The sequence below is a fragment of the Tenrec ecaudatus genome, chromosome 11 (genome assembly GCF_050624435.1).
Source record: "Tenrec ecaudatus isolate mTenEca1 chromosome 11, mTenEca1.hap1, whole genome shotgun sequence".
In the NCBI taxonomy this organism is placed as follows: Eukaryota; Metazoa; Chordata; class Mammalia; order Afrosoricida; family Tenrecidae; genus Tenrec; species Tenrec ecaudatus.
Genome location: NC_134540.1, coordinates 64,960,334 through 64,978,859, shown reverse-complemented (window position 1 = coordinate 64,978,859; position 18,526 = coordinate 64,960,334). Strand labels below are relative to the sequence as shown.

Below are 18,526 nucleotides of genomic sequence, written 5' to 3'. Positions count from 1 at the left end.
ACAGGATACTGACCGGGCAAGACTCCTGCTTCTAACACACAAACTTAGCCAGGGTCTGAGAATTCCACCGCCCGGAGGTGCTTCACAGTCAGCTAACTCTTCACTCACTGTCAGAAGCGTGTGGATGCGAAGCAGGGAAAGACTGTATGTAGCAACTGTTGGTGCTGGTGGCTTAAGTCAGTACTGTCAATCAAATTTCACCTTGTTTCTTAGTCGAAATGCATACAGTGTGGCAGAGGCTGAAAACTGATTAACTAATATCCACTCTCCCCTTCTCTCTTACTAATAGAACCCAGACTTTATTCCAGGTATCAAGGCACATAGCTTAAAAAGACTACATTTCCCAGAATTCATTGCAGCAAAGTATGACTTAAAAATAAGTAGTGGGCCTCCCAAGGCTCTTGAATGAGGCCTGGTACTCATATAAGGATTGCTCTTGTCCCACCGTTTTCCTCCATCCTTCCTGGAACACACTACTGTTGAGATTGAAAAAGAAAAGAAAAAAGGAACATTGAGGCCACACATGAAGTCTGTAGAGTAGACAAACAGAAGGAGCCAGGGTCCTGATGGGCCCTCGTGGCCATCATAGAAACGCCAGGTGGCCTACTCCGTGGTGCCACCAAGCCAACTCCTCGCTGGGACAGACCAGGAGAGAAAAAGTCCCTGGGCCCCACACTTCCTGAACTGCCTCTGAAAACGTTCAAGACAAATCAGCAATCTCCTGTGAAATTCTTTAGTCCAGAGGATTGACTCACTCATCTGAAATGGCTACAAGCAACATGGTCTTTTTTTTTTAAGAATGAAAGATACTCTACCTGAATTTTTAATCTATTCAGAAGACAAAAACTCCAAAACGACTGGTCTTGGACATTCACCAAAGTGAGTAAGGGAACTCCGAATTAACAAGGACTGCTGACGTGAGATGGTGGCAATGCTGAGATCTGAGGCAAAATCTAATTTATTTTGAATAAACAAATAACTTCTGCATCATAGAGTTCAGTTGGTCATCCCTGTAACTGTCCACTAAACCCTGAGAAAATAACTTGGTAAACAATTTTAGAGAAGAATGCAATTTTGCTTGTCTAAGGGTTTTCTTGCTGCTTAGGAAGCCGGGTCCAAAGCAGTTCCCTGGATGTTTGCCTGTTCAACATCAGCGTTAGGGGTGTGCACGTCCTCCCTGTGGCCACACTAGGATAAATCCATAATTGTGTTGAGGTCTGATGCCCTCAATTTAAGAACTCTTGTAGGCCAAACACAACCCCCCAAAAGCGCTTTAGAAAATAAAAATGTATCTATTGCCAATCAGATGTACTCTCATCCAATTTTGTAATTATGACCTAAATGTCAACCTGTGGCAGAGTTTCACTGAAGTTCCTTATATCTTCTTATAAAAACTCTGAACTGTCTCCTACCTGGATGGCTTCGTTCAGTCCTCTGGACCCTGTGGTTCCTAATTTGCAAGCCGCCTGTCAGGAAAAGCTCAACTTTTCCTTTCCATCAGACTCCGATGACATTTCTGGAAGCCTGAAGGAAAGCTGCTGGAGTGACCCCTGGGAGGCTTGGAAACATGAGCCCCTGGACCAATAGGACCCTCTTAGTGTCCGCTTCCCCAGACCTCCACGGGAGTTGCCTCAGAAAGCGCCCTTTCAGATCCAAACCCCACTAGCTTTGAAAATAGTTCCCCAAGCTTTGTTGAGGATTACTTTCTTTCTCATGGTTGGTCCAGCTTTGGTTTCTTTTTTACTGGTCCTAGGACGCATGCACAGTTTGGTCTGTTGTCGTTGGGTGCCGCTGGGTCGATGCCAGCTCTTAGCAGCCCTCCTAGTCCTGCATCATTCTCCCAAGGGTGCTTCTGATGGCACCCCTGTGGCAGCCCCTGGGTCAAGTCATCTCATTGAGGACCTTCCTTTTGTGTGTGTGTGTGTGTGTGTGTGTGTGTGTGTGTGTGTGTGTCCTTCCACTTTACCACACGTGATGTCCTTCTCCAGGGAGAAGTGATATATCAGACGATGTCTCCCCGTCCTTGCCTCCAAGGAGTGTCTGGCTGCCCTACTTCCAACACACACTTGTCAGTTCTTTGGGCAGCCGGGAGGTGATGCATCTTCTCCCTGCTTGGGCAACCACAACAGCAATTCTGCTGTCAAAGAGCTCTAGATCACGAGAAGCTGCGAATCTGGGAGGCACCGGTATAGCAGTAAGCACCGTCAGAACAGGGGTCAGCACCCACGACACGCAAAAAAGACTCCCCTGACCGGATAAGGTGGTGGTGAGACAGGCTAGAGCGCGAGGCTGCTGGCACCTGCCAGCAAAGTCTTGCTCAATCAAAGGACACATTGGCCCGAGCAAACTGCTGTCCAGTTGCCGCGTGCTTCTGTCGCTGTCACTCCGAGGAAACTCGTACTCGAGCTCCCCGAGGCCTTTACCCCGAGGCCGGCCGTCAAGAATAGCGCTCTGGCACTTCCGGAGCAGCCATGGTGGCGAACACTGCTACACCCAGTCGCAGCTGCTGCCTCTGGAGCCTGTGGACACATGAATAGGATCAAGAATTCGCATTGTGATGAAGAGCGACAGGAAATTGTTGGCACCTTCTAGGTTTCGATGACTTTGTCAATATGGTATTGGAAGACGTCACTGACTTTGAAATCGCACCAGAAGGAAGAATTACTAAATTAGACCAGAGTTTGCTAAATGGAAATAACAGAACAATGCTGGTTCCTGGAGAAGGACCTGAAGCATGAGGGGATTTTCTTGACTTGCGTTTGCTTCTGTTTGGTTTATAAAAGCCACGAGATGGATTGTTTTTAGCTTTTTAATCTTGAGATACTATGATGCTAAGTTTCCCGCTAAAGGGAAATACTTTGAAGATGCAATGTAAATGCCCAATTTTTGTGAAAGGTAATCACAATCATCTTGGGAGAACAAAAAGTTAACAGTTTATTGTTTAATGATGAAAATAAAGGTGCTTTTGGTTAATTGCAGCTTTACTTATTTTACTGTAATGGTCAATGTGACAAAGATTGTCACTTGTTTTTATGCCTATTTGCTTCCTAAATTACACGGCCATTTGCTTTTCAAACAAAAATTATTCCAAAGAGATTGATGAACTTTGACTTTGAGTAAGTGCATTTTAAACATTTGAAGTGGTTACTAACAAAATTTAGTACAAGCTCTCACGTTTCATAAGAGGGGCTTTTCTATTGAATTCAAATTCTGTTAACCCCTTTAAAAATAAACAATGCACAGGTAATGTATACATGTTGTCGAAAATGTAGATAAGCCCATTTTACTGTATACTCTCTCTCAGTGTGTATTTTATTTTTTAAAAACTTGTTCATCTCAAACTTACTATTTTGTAGTCACTGTTTAAGTCCTCCTTTGAATTTAAACGGGAAACATTTTATATGTATACTACTTAATTAAGTTTTCCACACAGCGGCTTTTCTTTCTTCAATGAGTCATTTTAAACGGAGCATCCCCTCAGGAACTGCTGCTCAAGAGATGCGCAAGCGTCAGGGCCCTGTTGCTTGGTGTGTTTGAGCGCCTGGTACCATCTTACTGAAGACAGTTTGGAACACGTGTGGCTATCGCAGATCTTTGATTCCTCTAGATTAACCTTTTGCACAGCAAGTTAGAACCAAGTGTTCTTGAGTTAAACACGCCCAATTGGAGGCAATTATTTAATTGGTAATTTTGAAACTATCAAAAGAAACCATAAGAGCAAGATTGCCTCTCCACAAGATGTCGTCTCTAAAGTAATTTAACAGAATAACCAAACCATGCCACACTCACTGGTGAGCCAATGCTGACTCATACTGGCCCTCTCGGACAGGGGAGAAGAACACCCCTGTGAATTCTTTAAGGAGCGGCTGGTGGCTTCAAATTCCAACCTGTAACCACTAAGCCACCAGGGCTCCTTTGAACAGAATAAAGTATTGTCAACTTTCCAAAGCACCGTCTAATACTTTGGCGCCACCTACTGTTCCATCAGCTCCATCAAAGACTCCGATGCTTATCCCTCTCCTTTCTTCTTGCACTACTAGCATGATCTCCGAATTCCCCTTCTACCCTGATCGCGCGAAGGAAAGCAGGAAACCTTCACATGAGGAACCCAATGAACCCCATCAGTGACTCTCCCCAATCGAAAGCAGGGCTTCATGCAATTGTAAAAGAATTTCCTCAAGCGGAGAGCAAATGTTTTGAGAACGATGAGGGCAATGAACGTACAAATGTGCTTTACACAATTGATGTATGTATGGATTGTGATAAGAGTTGCATGAGCCGGTAATAAAATGATTTTTAAAAAAAGAATTGCCTCCACAAACCCACAAAAGCTCACTAGCGTGTTTAGAATATTGAGACGTATTAGCGTGGATTGCCAGATTTATATCAATTGATAAATATGCTGGTTGAGCCAGACTTGGATTCCTGATAGAAGAATCACATCAGAAACCCCTAAGCAATTGTCGGTGCTACACTAACCGGAGCAATACTGCTCCGTAAGCTAGAACAATTGCCAGAGTAAGTTTAAGATTCTATCCCAAAAGCTTTCTCTGGAACAAAACAAAAGGACCAAAGTTGCAGACAAGAAAAAGAAGTGAAATTGTATATAATTGTAGATCATGTGGCGAGCAACTTTTGTTGAACATTAAGGATTAAAGCCCGTGGAAGAAGTGTTTGAGATCGCTTTCAGTTTCCTGTTTTAAAATGATTTATATCCAGCATTGTCGAACAAGTGCCAAAACCTGGATTGGAAAACTCTTATCTCTTTCCAAATGGGCAGACCTAGCCAAGACTAGTCCAAATTCAGGAGCAAACAAATAAGCCACATAGAACAAATGCATGATGTTGCAACTGAAACACACTGAGCCAAGAAAAGCAGTAAGCTTTAGGGTCAGGACAAACACCACCCCTCCCCAGTTGTGCAATGAAGGCAAAAAAGCCCAGTCGTTGGCAAAAGATTGCTTCAAACTAAAAAGCCACAAGAGAAATTCTTAAGAATGATGGAGTTCTGGGAAACTGTGTTAGACATGGTTCTCTAGATAGACAAAACCAGATTGCTAGTAATTATATATATATACATATAGATAGATAACACAAGAAATGAACAGTTAAATTATAAAGCAGTATAAATGGCTCGGTGCAATTCACTCCCGTGAGAGTTGTGAGACCCTGGCAGTCCTTTAAGTCTTGAGGGCCGCCAGTTAGTTCTCTGTAGAGAGAGAGCTAGGCTATATATACCCAGGCAGCAAACAGCAAGGCAGGTCACCAACCGTCACTTCCCAGCTCCAGAGATGTACATTCCAATCGTGTGGGCTTAAGGGGACCTCAACTTACAGCGACACAGTCCACCAGTTAGGCGTCCCACAGGTAGTGTAGCCTGTAAATTGAGGCACAGACCAAGCAAGGCAGCTGCACACTGGTCTAATGGTCAACGAGAGAACAACAAGAAAGGTGAGGCTCACTGAGTCATTTATCTCTCCGCCCTTCAATTAATCCCACTTGTGTTTATCGGTCAGACTGGCACAATAAACTATCTCAGAAACACATACAGGTTTTCCCTATGGCGGCTTGAAATTCCCAAGGAGAAACTACCAGGAATGTTTAAGAAGAGCCTTTCAAGTTTCCAATTGCACAGGAGCCACTTAATTGTCTAGTAACCTGAGCGGCAGTGATTACTTAATGTGTCTCTTCTAGCCAAAGTCTCTAACTCCTGGCACATGACCTTTTCCTGCAGGTGTCTGGGCAAGAAGGTGGGGGAAGAGATGGAATTCACCTATGATAACTGTGCCCAAGATACACTGTGAATTCCATCCTGTTGTGTGCAGCATGAGCCAGTGGTGGGGTACATCCTCCGGGCTCAAGCTCCCTGCCCAGGGAACTGCCTCCATCCAGAAGACAGCTGTCAGCTGTAACCTCAGAGGCACAACAAGAAGTCAGAGCATGAGACAGCGAGGTGGGCTGCCTTTGAGCACTGAACTGGGGGAGCTGCACTTGCTGATCCACAGAGGTGGAGCTGAGTGCCTTCCAGCTGAGGCTTACTGGAGCAAGGTGCCTCTGGGCACTTAAGTCAAGGAGCTGGGCTCTCTGAGCCACAGACCTGGAGCTGAGTTGAGGCTGAGGCATACAGCCAAGTGGCATGCCCTTCGGGCATTTATCAGAAGCCCTAAAAGAACTCCGTGACATATTCTGACTGAACAACTGGGTCTTGAGCATTTCTCACCTGGATTGTGCCTGTCAGTTTCCTTAGAAAACCCTGTCATCATGACGACAGCCTGTGAGTTCTGTTGGGCCACTGCAGTGAATCATGGGACCTACACAGAACTAGAAGGGTGCTGCTTAAGGCAGAATATAATTCCACTGTGTACAAAACCCTCTGCTCCGCAGTTCCAAAGCCTCTGTACCAGTGGAAGCTACTAACCAAATACAGACTTTGTATCACTCTCAACCAGTAGCAACTTTCTCCAGACTATTGAGGACCTGCACGTTTTCCTCCTGAGTCCAGAGAGTGTTATAATGGGGGGAGGGGGACAGATATATATAAAATCTAAATGGAGCTGTCAAGTTACATTGGACAAAAAGGGAGGCACTCGATTTGCTCAGATCCCCTGCACAATTAGGAACAGAAATAGAAAGTGGGATGCTGTCTGTTACATGCAAGCTCTCTTTCTGCCACTTCGAACTCACGACTGAAGCTGGTCAGTGTCTCCTGCTCAGGCCCCCAAACTGTACGTGTGATCACAGAGAGCACTGTTGGATGAGCTGTGTTTGCTCAGCCTTTTAAAGCGCGAGTTGATAGCTAAACAATTGCCCCGTATCTCCAGCTAAGGAAGGATGAGCAACAATAATTCAAGACTTCCTTTCCAAGGGCCTGATTACTTCTTGCCCTAGCCCTTGTAACACCACAGAGCTTGGAGATTTGTCCAAGATGCAGGGGCAAGTTACTGCCCACTGCTAATCCCCAGTGGTCTGTAAACCTCGTTTATGATTTTCGAATGCCCCCGGAAGCCACTTCCTTTACAGTTATAGAACTTTGTGGTCAAACTTGTAGCAACCCTGGACACCCTGGCAGGTAATATTGATCTGCTTTCACGTGGGAGAAACAAAGTTTACTTGAACTTTGATGTTTAAAAGTATTATTGAGCTTCCTACTTGAAATTCTTCTTGATATAATTCCATGTTGTATAAATTGTTATAAGAGCTGTAAGAGCCCCCAATTGAATTATTTATTAAAATAAAAATTAAATAATGCCATGCTATTACAATAGACAAATGGCTCGTTAGTATGGCCCTTCTATCAAGAACCTTGCTTAAAAGAGCCTTTCATTTAAACACTTAAGATTCTGGAGGTCATCAGGCATCCAAACATAGCATTACAATTGGTCCAGCATAGGGTGCTATAGTTAGGTAATTTAAAATGAGCTTACGTCATTTCTACTGACTCTAAGAGTTAAGATACTATTCTAGCTTATCAATTTCAAAAACAACTCCAAGGATTCTTGGGGTCATATGTCTACTGTCTGTTAGGCCACAAATTTCACTTTGTTAGCCCAATTATTATGCAAATCTTTAAAGCGCTCAGAACCAGATTGCTCATTTACCACTGAGGACCACTACCAACCTGTAGACAATTTAAATGAAACCTTCACATTTGCCCCACTTTTAGGGCTCCCTAATTGCCAATTCAATTTTCTGTCATGAAAAAAATTTAAAAACATTAGGGCTTTTCTGTCTCAAAAGCCCCTCAGTCAACACTGGCCTCGAGGGCAATGCAGCCTCCATACAGTTTGGCCCGGAAGCCAGGGCTTACCTGGTCCATCCTCATCATGTAGCTGCTACCACAGACTTGTGAAACCAATTGCTACTACTTGGACATTTTTTAAGATGCTTATGTACAGCGTACGATGTCTGTCTTGCTTAGTTCTACCTTTACCCAACATTTGTCCACAGACAGACTTCTCTAATGAGATGATTCCTTTGGCAGCAGCCCGTGCGTGACTTCGTCTCCATCACATCCAGCTGCGCCAATTACTAAAGAGCACAGCTCTACTGCCCACAAGTTCATGGTACCAAGGACGCCTCAAGAGAGATTCCCTTCAACAATCCTGATTTAGTCCCATGTGAGATGGATCTTACTTGAAATCTAATCTTGATGGCCCCTACCAAGCAATGTATGCAGTTACCACATGCAGTGAAACATTAGAAAACAAACCATTTCCTGAAGCCACCTCAGCCCAACAAACTGAGTTAATAGCTTTACCTACAATCAATAGCTGAATGAACAGCTTACCAGAGATGTGCTACTGCTCCCTTCTGAGCCTGCAGTCAGGAAGGTCCAAGGCCATCCACCAACAGGGGAACCTCATCCCAGCTAAGTCCCAGGTAACCATCTTGTCAATACAGTATCCAAGCAAACCACCAAAGTTTGCCTTATTAAAATCACACAACTTCAACTTCACAAAGCCTTGCAGATACTTTTCTTTCACCAACAAATGGCCTCACAATTCGAAACGGCAGAATGGGAAAAGGCTGGAAACCACATATTCGGTCACAAAAGTACAGATCAGCACAAATAATAAAATTGCCATACCCAAATACTTATGTTGCACTGATTGTAACTTATTAAAAATAGTTCCCTTCATAAGGGGTGGGGGATTTTAACAAAACAGGAGAACCAGCCGTTGAAGTCATATGAAAATCTCTTTTGGAAAATACTAAGATCTCTTACTCAAGTAATCACAAATAGTGAAGACGCTGGAAAAAGATAGGATGTCATCAACAATCAACCTCCTGCTGTACTGGATGAACTCTTCCAGGCAAGTAAAGGACAAGTAGACAAATCTGCCAAGAAGCTGCATTCTACCGCTCCTCCGCCTCACTCCCCTTTTAGACATCTCTAGTTAGTTGCTCAAAAGCCTAGACCCTTGCTTCCTTCTATTTTACAAAACGGCATTCTACTCGTTATAACCACTTCTCCATCAGATGCAGCATGAGATACCTAATACATTCAAACAAGCTACTACATTCCTACAGGAAAAAAATATATGCTCTCATGACTGGGGCGAGTTTTTACTCAGGACTTCAACCTCTCACCACAGCCTCAGCCTCCTAATCATACCAGCTGGGCTCGCTCACCTCAGCCAGCATCTCTCCTCATCTGCTACCCATAAGTGTCCAGGGTCTAAACTTCTCTGTGGAGACAGACTGCCAGCTAACAAGATTTTTAAAATCATCTTATTGGGGGCTTGTACAACTCCTTATCACAATCCATACATATAGCTACTGTGTCAAGCACATTTGTTGCCATCATTTTAAAAACATTTGCTTTCTACTTGAGCCCTTGATATCAGCTCCTCATTCTTTTTCCTCCCTCCCCATCCCCTTTCCTCATGAACCCTTGATAATTTATAAATTATTTTGTCATGTCTTACTGTCCAACAACTTCTTTCACTCACTTTTCTTGTTGTCCGTCCCCCAGGGACGGGGTTATATGTAGATCCTTGTGATCAGTTTCCCCCTTTCAACCTCACCTTCCCTCACCTCCACACTCACTATTGGTCCTGAGGGTCCATCTGTCCTGGATTCCGTTTCCAGTTCCTTACCTGTACCATGTACATCCTTTGGTCTAGCCGGATTTGTAAGGTAGAATTGGGATCATGATAAGTGGGGCAGGGGCGGAGAGGAAGCATTAAAGAACTAGAGGAAAGTTGTATGTTTCATCGGTGCTACACTGCACCCTGACTGGCTGTCTCCTCCCCTCAACCCTTCTATAAGGGGATGTCCAGTTCCTATAGATGGGCTTTGGGTCCCCACTCACCCTCATTCACAATTATATGATTTTTTGTTCTTTGCCTGATACCTGCTCTTATCGACACCTTGTGATCACACAGGCTGGTGTGCTTCTTCCATGTGGGCTTTGTTGCTTCTGAGCTAGATGGCCACTTGTTTATCTTCCTGCCTTTAAGACCCCAGACGCAATATCTTTTGATAGCCAGACACCATCAGCTTTCTTCACATTTGCTTATGTTATCACTTTGTCTTCAGCAATCGTGTTAGGAAGGTGAGCATCATGGAATGCCAGTTTAAGAACAAAGTGTTCTTGCATTGAGGGAGTACTTGAGTGGAGGCCAATGTCCATTTGCTACCTTAACACTAAACCTATAAATATATGCACATAGATCTATTTCCCCATCATTGTATATATATTTACATATGTACATGTCTGTATTTAGACCTCTATAAATGCCCTTTGCCTCCTAGCTCTTTCCTCTATTTCCTTTTACTTTCCACTTGTCCCACTATCATTCTCAGCCTTTATTTGGGTTTCACTAATTCCTGTCAGCTACATTAACCTTGATCAAGCCCTACCAGGCCTCCTACATACCTCCTCGCCACCAATTTTGAATCACTTGTTATTCCCTTGTCCCTGGGTTTGTTAACACCCACTTCCTTTCCCCTACCTACCCCCTTCGCATGTTCCCCTGGAATCGAAGTCTCCCATGTCCCCCAAGTGCCATGTCCCACTGTTTACTCCTCCAGATTGTTTATTCATCCTATTTTACCCAGATAGACCTGCAGAGATAATATTATGCACAAAACCAAGGCAGGCAAAACAAAGCAACTAATGAAAACAAAACAACAAACCAATGACCAAAAAATGCTTGTAAATAGTTTAAGGTCTGTTTGTTGACTTTAGGAGTTTTCTGGTAGAGTTTGATGGGGTTCCATGCCCTGGCCCCAAAATATAATTTTGGTATGCCCTTGGGACTTCTTTGCTCTGCTCCCCTTGCTGTTCTGTTGCACGCCCTTTGTGTTTTGCCTCTGTGTGGTGGGGTCAGATGAGGCACAATTCCCAGTGTCTCCAGTGTTGTCCCCCATAGCCTTATGGGTCAGTGAGGGATGTCCTGTCTTGTAGTGGGGTTGGCCATATGGTTCTCTCTGTGCATTGGCTGCTCTGAGCGGGGATATCATCCTTAACGATTAGTGGGCCAGGAAGTGCTCAATTCTCCTCCTCTCCCTTCATTTGCTCCTGTGTGCTCTGATCAGACATGTCCCTCTCCCTGAGCTGTACCTTCAGTGCTGTCCTCTGAAGTAAATTCTTCTGGGGAAAGGGGGGCTGTCCATGTAGTTGGGATTGGGGCTGGCCCCTCAGACTGCTACTGGTTCCCTGCTTCATGCCAGTATGTTACATCCACATCTTGGAGCACCGGGTTGAAGTCTGGCTCCCCCTTTTCCTGTGGAGATATAAACAATAACCCTCCCCTTGGGTGGGTTAGTGCCATTCCCCACTACCCATTTTTTTCTCCCGCCCCTCCTTTTTAGTTGGCTACCATATGTATCCCTGGATTTGGTCCAGCTCCTGTCATATTACCTGGACCTCATCCCAGGAATGTTTGCACACAGCCGTTTTCCCTATGCCCCTTTTGCATTTTTTAAAAAGCTTACCCCAGCACTCATGTTGTACTTGTCCTTTTGTACTTCTAACAAGATTTTACCAAAGAAAAACCACTCTTTTGTGAGCAGAAAAATCTGAAAACCTACTCATCTTGAAGATGAGACCTTTCCCTTACCCAGAAAAGATGAAAAATTAAGATGATCAAGGAATCCCTTTATAATAAATTCCATAATAAAAGGGGAGAACTGAGTTATAGCAACTCAAATTGACATGACTTTTTACACAAGATGGTGGCTTTACTAGAGTCTGAGGCTAAAACTCCATTCTGGATCAAGAGTAGGCGCTGGTTCAGCAATGTGGTACACCCATTCCTGTAACTCTCCACCGCACCCTGCCTGAGAAAACATTTGGTAAGCAATATTGGAGAATATTATTTTGCTTGCTTACGGGTTTTGCTTGAGTGCTACGGTGGGCCTGACCCAAGCCATGGTATTTTATTTTTTTACAAGCCATGGTATTTTCAAGTACCTTAACCCTGTGGCTCCTTAGACAAGAACAGCTTAATGCTTCTGTCTAGAACAAGGTTTGGGGCATTGACATAAGTGGTCATAAGCACTTTTTTCATTATACTTGACCCTTTACTCATCAAGAATAGAGATCCAGTCTGTTTCGTCCATCACTCTATCCCCACAACCTAGAACAATATCCACTTCAAGATCAAAGCTCAGCAAATGTTAGCATTTGGCCTAACTTGGCTTCTTCCTCGAGTCTTGTCCCCCCCTGACCACCTTTCAGTCACTGTAATCTGTAAAAATGGACAACCTATTGCATATTCCTCTTGAAAGGCCATCAAACTTTCCAGTTGTCACGGCCCTGCATGTTCAATAGCCCCCCTAATTCCTGAACATATCCCGACCTTGCTGAATGGAACTCTTGCTTCCTGGCCTTTACACATCAATCCCCCTACCCACACGAGCGCTTCCTTGTGAACAACTCCGCCCTTGGTTCAGTTGACTGTCTGTTCCTCTGAGTCTTCCTGACCCCAAACTGGGCATTTTCTCTGTGCCCCTCCTGATATCACTCTCTAGTCTTCAGGTTACTGGTGGGAGTCATTGCCCTATTGGATTTTGACTCCTTTGCTAATTTTCAGTTGTCGCTAAGCTCCAAGAGATAAGGCACTTAGAGAGCCTTGTTGTCAAATGACGGCACCACAACACAATAAAGTATCTTCTGCACACAAGTGCGTCATTAAAGGATTCTAGTGCACCAGCCTAAATTTAGCATAAAGCTCTCCGTACTTTCTGAAGCTGGAAGAAAGCAGTTAAGTAAACCCAAGCTTCAGAGGCACAAGAACTCAGAAATCTGCAGCTTCAGATATGACAATATTATATTACATTCTGAACATATTAGATTCCCAGGAGTCTAACACCCCACTGTTATAATGGACACTTTGCTTGGCAGAAGAAAAGCACTGTTCCCCACCCATGTGCTGACGGCAATGTCAAAGTCATTGTGTGTATGGATCACTGTCTTTGGCTCACTGTCCCTTATTTCAGTTTTTTCAACTGTGGCTCTCCATTCATTAGTGGGTCACAAATAAATTTAGACAGTACTGATAAGAATTAAAACTATCACAGAGCAGCAAATATAAGCAGTGGATATTGTTTTGTAAACTTTATTTCAGAATTATAAATTTGTGTAGCAGGCTTATGTGAAATGTCTTACTGGATGCCCCAAAAAGTTAGGACTGTCCTCTGGGACAGCTACTTGTTTCAAGGTGCTCTGGTCCTATTTTGCCACTACAAAGATCCACTGTGCACATTTGGTGCTCATCCTTCTTGTTTTGGTGAGGAAGGGGTAGAAAGTCATTTCCACTATGCTACAGAGACACAACTTCCTTGACTACTTGAATGCTTCAAGAAATACACTAATTGTTTTATTAATGATAAGCTCATCCAAAACACCCTCGTAGAAAACGGTCAAGTTTTCCCTACTTAGAAATTCAGGATGTTGGCCGGTCACCACTTCTCACTCTGCTGGGGACACCTTTGACTGACTTACATCCGTTACACGCAGACCTCTAGGAAACAAGAGGACACAAAGTTCGCCTCCCTGCCTTAGCCTTCAGTCACCTGGCACATTTTCACAGACTGGTTTCACAAAACATTTTAAATGGTACTTCTTTCATTTTAAAAATTATATACAGGAAAACCTCTATGTTTTACATAGGAATACACAGATCAATAAATTATTTATCACTTTCCAAAACTGTTTTATCAGTCTGGATTTGATAAACTAAATGTATTAGAATTCCTTGAGTTAAAGTGGAATCTCTGAAACTGCTGGGTAAGCTAAACGTTTTATGCAAATCAAATGAACAGAGACTATGGATGCAGTTTGTTAAATAAGGTTTATTGTTAGCTTTATTGCCTATAGTCTCTACAATGCAACTTTATTGTGCCTTTGCAAACAGAATACATTTTTAAAAAACTGATCAAAATTTCCATACATATAGCTCTATATGATAGATAACAGTGCAACACTATTCTTGATACATCATTAGAGAAATACTATAGAACCCAAGAACACAGGGTAAGCAAAAAGAAATACAATCCTGAGCCATCTGAATAAGATGAATTGATGAATCCTTTTTAGAGTACGTTTAGAAAATACAAAGGGGAAAACAAAAACAAAACAGAACAACATGCACACGGCAATCATGAGCAAAATACATCGCACACCTGGTCCTCTCAACACAGGCCGGGACATGGTGAATTTCAGACATGCACGCACGCTCCCGCTTTCTCCTCCTGCTTCCCATCCATCCATCCATCCCCATCCATTCAGTCCCACCCCTTGCCAAAAGAAAAGATGAGGCACTAGATCCCAGTGAACCCCACATCTGCCTTGCTGGAGAACGTAAGTGACTCTAAGATAAGTGTGTAGGCAGCCCGCCCACAACACGAAAAGCATGTGCTCTACGCCAATCCCAGCTGTGCTGCCTCTCATGAAGTGACTGAGGCACAGGCCCACCACAGCAGAAAACTGTTTGGTGAAATGTCTGGAGAACAAAACTGCATTTCTCTTCCTATGTCTTGAAGTAAAATCACCCTAACACTAATTGCGACTCATTTGCTCCTAAAACACACTTGTTATTCTGCCTATTTTTGGTATCTATTCAATTATAGTTCAGTAAGAAGAGTTCATGAAGCTTGTACCTGTTTGGGGTAAACACTAGTAATAGTACCATGTAAAACCTGCCACAGCCGGGCAGGTTTACGGAGTACAAACCTGTGTGTCCCTTGCTAACATTCCGAGACCACAGAACTCTAGTGTTACCCAAGAGAACGTACAGAGTTAAATAATGAAAGGTATTTGGTTTGTTTGCATCTTACACATCCTAGTGATGAAACTAACCAAACCGTGCCTCTGTGCCTTCCCTGAAAATAACCTGAGTCAGCTGACTAAAGGGACTGACCAGTTTGGTGGTCAGTGCACTTAATCAGAGGCTGAGCTGGAACACCAGCAGGCTAATGACGCCTGCCAGTACTTTGTCTTGTGCGGATAACCAAGATCTCTTGGTTTTTGCTGTGTCCACTTGTCCCCAAGGCGGAAACCACTGTGGGGGGAAAGAACCGACAGCCTGAAGAATGCTGAACTTACACTGTCGCCCAAGGGACCACTTGGGAACGAAAAAAGGATCCTCTTGCCCCACAATTCAGCATGGGGGTTAGTGTCTGTACACATTAGCTGCTAGAGAAAAAAAAAATCAAAAGATTACACCTCATAATTTCCTTATTCTCAATTAAATGAGCACACTCGCAAAATACACACACATCCCATGAATATGAGGTGGCTCTTTAACATTTTTTTAAAATTAAGAGGCACCGATACCCGTTCATTTATGTATAGAGATTTAATAATAATCACCACTAAAACAATAGAAATGGCATCTGTGATAACTACACAGAGAAAAAATTTGAAAAGACAACTTTAGCCCTGTTGGACTGAGGTTGTATATGAAAATGCAGATGTTTGGGGCTAGCTAGACTCTAAGGACTTGACAATAGTTTTTTACAGTTTCACATAGTCCTGTGGCCTTTGTTCACAACGGATACACAAAATGGTTCCCAAAGAAGTCTAAGAAACCATCCTGAAATTGTTTCCAATGTACAACGTTAAAATCAATTGACTGTAAAAAACCCTGAAGGCTCATGGACTCTTCCAAGTGGAGGCACAGGGAAGTACATGGCACCCCTGCTGCACGGCTGAAGTCACATCAGAGAAGACCGATTCCTAACACCATTCTGTGCAGGTGTGTCTACAGCAGGAAGGGCAGAGCATTGTATTCCAGCATCTTTGGTTATGGCCTGGCCTCTTCAAATTCCATCTCTCCATGCTTAGTCTCCAAGGAACTTTAAGCTCATGTACTTAAAGGAGGTCAAAATGACGTCATTTGTCAGGGCAACAGAATTTCATTTTTCGGTCCTCTCTCTGGTTGGACAATAGGAATCTTGTAGAGGAAGCTATAAAATCACACGCTTCAGTTAAAGCATGCTTCATGAGCTACAGAAGAAACTTGCCCACAGGATTCCCAACCCAGGGAGAGGGGGCCAAGCAGCTCTGGCTTTGTCTTTGGAAGTGGCCTGAGCGAGCTGTGCTCAGCATCTGGCCCCCAAAATATTCACCACTAGCTTCTGTCCAGAGCAAGGGCTGGATTGCTCACCTAAAGTCAAATCTAAATGCTGTGTGTCTGAGGTGATAAAATGAGAATAAAGCTAAATTTAGCGCAAGGATGAAAAGATAAAAAAGGATGAAAGTCTGAGTTTTAACCCAAAGGGAGGGGCAGGATATATTGATATATACGTGTATATAATAAACTAGATTTTATACAACCAACCAGAATATTACCTGGATTCTTTCCCTTCTCTTTCACAGACCTAGGAGTTTCTCTGTTCTCTCTGGCCGCTGTCTTTGTGCAGAGAAAGCGATCTTTAGAGAAGCTCACTTTGGAACACTGAGGCAGAAATATGGGGCCAAAAGTTGCTGTGTGGTCAGAATGAGGCTGGCTAAAGCCAAGCACCGGGAGCTGACCAATCACGAGCCAATCACTGGCTCATGCACACAGCACAGTAGTGCTCCACTACAGCCTGCCCACACACAGTTAGCAAGCAGTGCTGTCTCTGCAGTACCTTCTCTCTCACAAGAGCATCCCAACTCTCCCAAGTAAACAATTTAGGATAAGCGATCCAGGCTGGGAAACTCTTACAAATGCTGCCAGTTACCAAAGAACTTAGCACCAAATCTGTTACTTTCCATCGCCCAAATGAAGTCAATCTGTAGTTTAAAATATGAAGTGTCAACTTCTTAGTTTCTGTGTCGTCTTTAATTTTCTCATGAAAGTTTTCCTATATGGGTGCTCCACTCCAAGTCCGATGAAAGAAAGTTTCAAAACATTTGGTGATTTCCATGTAACATTCCTCTCACAATGAAGTAGCCTCATGGCTTTAGGTCAACAGTATGTTCCCAGAAGTCTTTCCCATGTAGTTCTGCACACAGAGAAAGCCTCTTACTAAGTCTGACACATGGCTATTTCTGGGCAGTGCTTTAAATGATGGCGCCTGATGAGGAAAAAAGATCCATGAAAACAATATACAGATTCACAGTCAATGAGATGATACACTTTGCAAAAGAGAGGCGTTAAATTCAACAGCATACTAGTCAAATACCGAAACAGCATAAACAGTCTGCACTACAGAAAATTGGCTAAGCTTCAAACTTTAAGGGTTAAAAGTGATGAGGTTGGTAAACTGCATTTTAGGGCTGGAACATGCTTCTTCCCTTCCAGATACACAATGTTTGATGCTGGTGCACCTTGACACACGTGCACACACACAACACCGTGTCTTCAATGGTCTACAAATGCCAGGGACAGCCAAGTCCTGTAGGCAAATTCCAGGGAACGGTGCTGCCAACACCGAGAGAGCAAATAGAACACTTCTAACTTCAGAATTTCATTTTATTGAACACACTTTTAAAACAAGCACCTCGGGCAATAAAAGCACAGAAACAGGAGTACTCATTCCACTCTGCTTTAGCGGAAGACTTGTCACACCAGCCTGTCAATTGCATGAGGAGATCTGAACCAGGTCGCCCACTGGGGCGACAAAGGCAGCACATGAGCAGGTGGTGCTGGCTCCTCAGTGAGAGCTGGAGCAGAGGAAAACACCAAAGAGCAAATTTGGAATCTATCACAGCTTTCTTCCTTAAGCAAAGGAAAAACGCAAATTAGTTTTATAATCACAATTCCATTCCATCAAGCTTATTCTGAAGAACTTCCATTTAATTATGCATACATAACGTGAAGGAAAACTTTTTCACAAATATTCTCAAAGCATACAATTACCAAGAAAAAGGACAAAAGTAAAAGCTAGAGAAATATTAACCACATTGGGCAGGGGTTATCAATTTCTGTTTCGGTTCTTAAGAAGTAAAAAGAAAAAAATTACCATATAATTAAGTACAAAAACCTGCACTGAATGACAACTGCTGGTGTATTTACTTGATCAGAAATGAAGACCAAGAATAGAATAAAGCCCTATAATCATCATCATCTGGAGCACTCCCCTCAGTGGATGTATACTACAATGTTGGCAACAAGTTTCCGGAGCATTAGCTTATATAACACGGGAGTCCTTGATTAGCTGCATTAAATGGAACGTTCTCTTCTGATATGCGCTCACAATTCAGTTTCACTTACAAATTGCAAACTACAGTTATTTCTTCAGAAAAATATCTGTTTGGCATCTCCTGGACTTTGTTCCATTGGACAATATGGACACTTTAATCTGAAGACAAGGAACAAAAAATCAATACTGAATCAAGGGAGCATTTATTTTCATCTAGTTAAGAGATTATCTTTAACTACTGCCCGTGCGCACACACCCACACCCACACCCGCACTCTGGGTGTCTCTGCATTCCGCTCTGAGAATTAACTGTGCTTTCTTCCAAGTTCCAAAGGGTTACAAGTAAACACTGCCTAAGTCAGATCCTGAACTGCAAAGCCTTTCTCTAGTGAAAAGTATTTGGTAATAAAACAGAAAATTTTCCTCAAAATTATTACAGGGTGGTT

At 43.3% G+C, this 18,526-nt stretch overlaps 1 protein-coding gene and 1 pseudogene across 4 annotated transcripts in view; one reads left to right on the top strand and one right to left on the bottom strand.

Moving 5' to 3' along the window:
• The first annotated feature begins 1,416 nt into the window (after positions 1-1,416).
• On the top strand, positions 1,417-2,738 carry LOC142460948 (U6 snRNA-associated Sm-like protein LSm5 pseudogene; annotated as a pseudogene).
• An 11,069-nt stretch (positions 2,739-13,807) lies between these two features.
• RMND5A (required for meiotic nuclear division 5 homolog A) overlaps positions 13,808-18,526 on the bottom strand; it is a 50,038-nt gene continuing 45,319 nt past the window's right edge. The window contains exons 9-10 of one of the 4 annotated variants that reach the window (XM_075563116.1): positions 18,153-18,240; positions 13,808-17,013 (exon numbers count right to left, since the gene is read on the bottom strand). In XM_075563116.1, coding sequence (XP_075419231.1) covers positions 18,177-18,240 — 64 coding nt within the window. In that variant the 3' untranslated portion in view covers positions 13,808-17,013; positions 18,153-18,176. Of the gene's footprint in view, positions 17,014-17,390; positions 18,241-18,526 lie in introns of those variants that run through there. The other 3 variants (XM_075563114.1, XM_075563115.1, XM_075563117.1) reach the window with 3 other exon arrangements.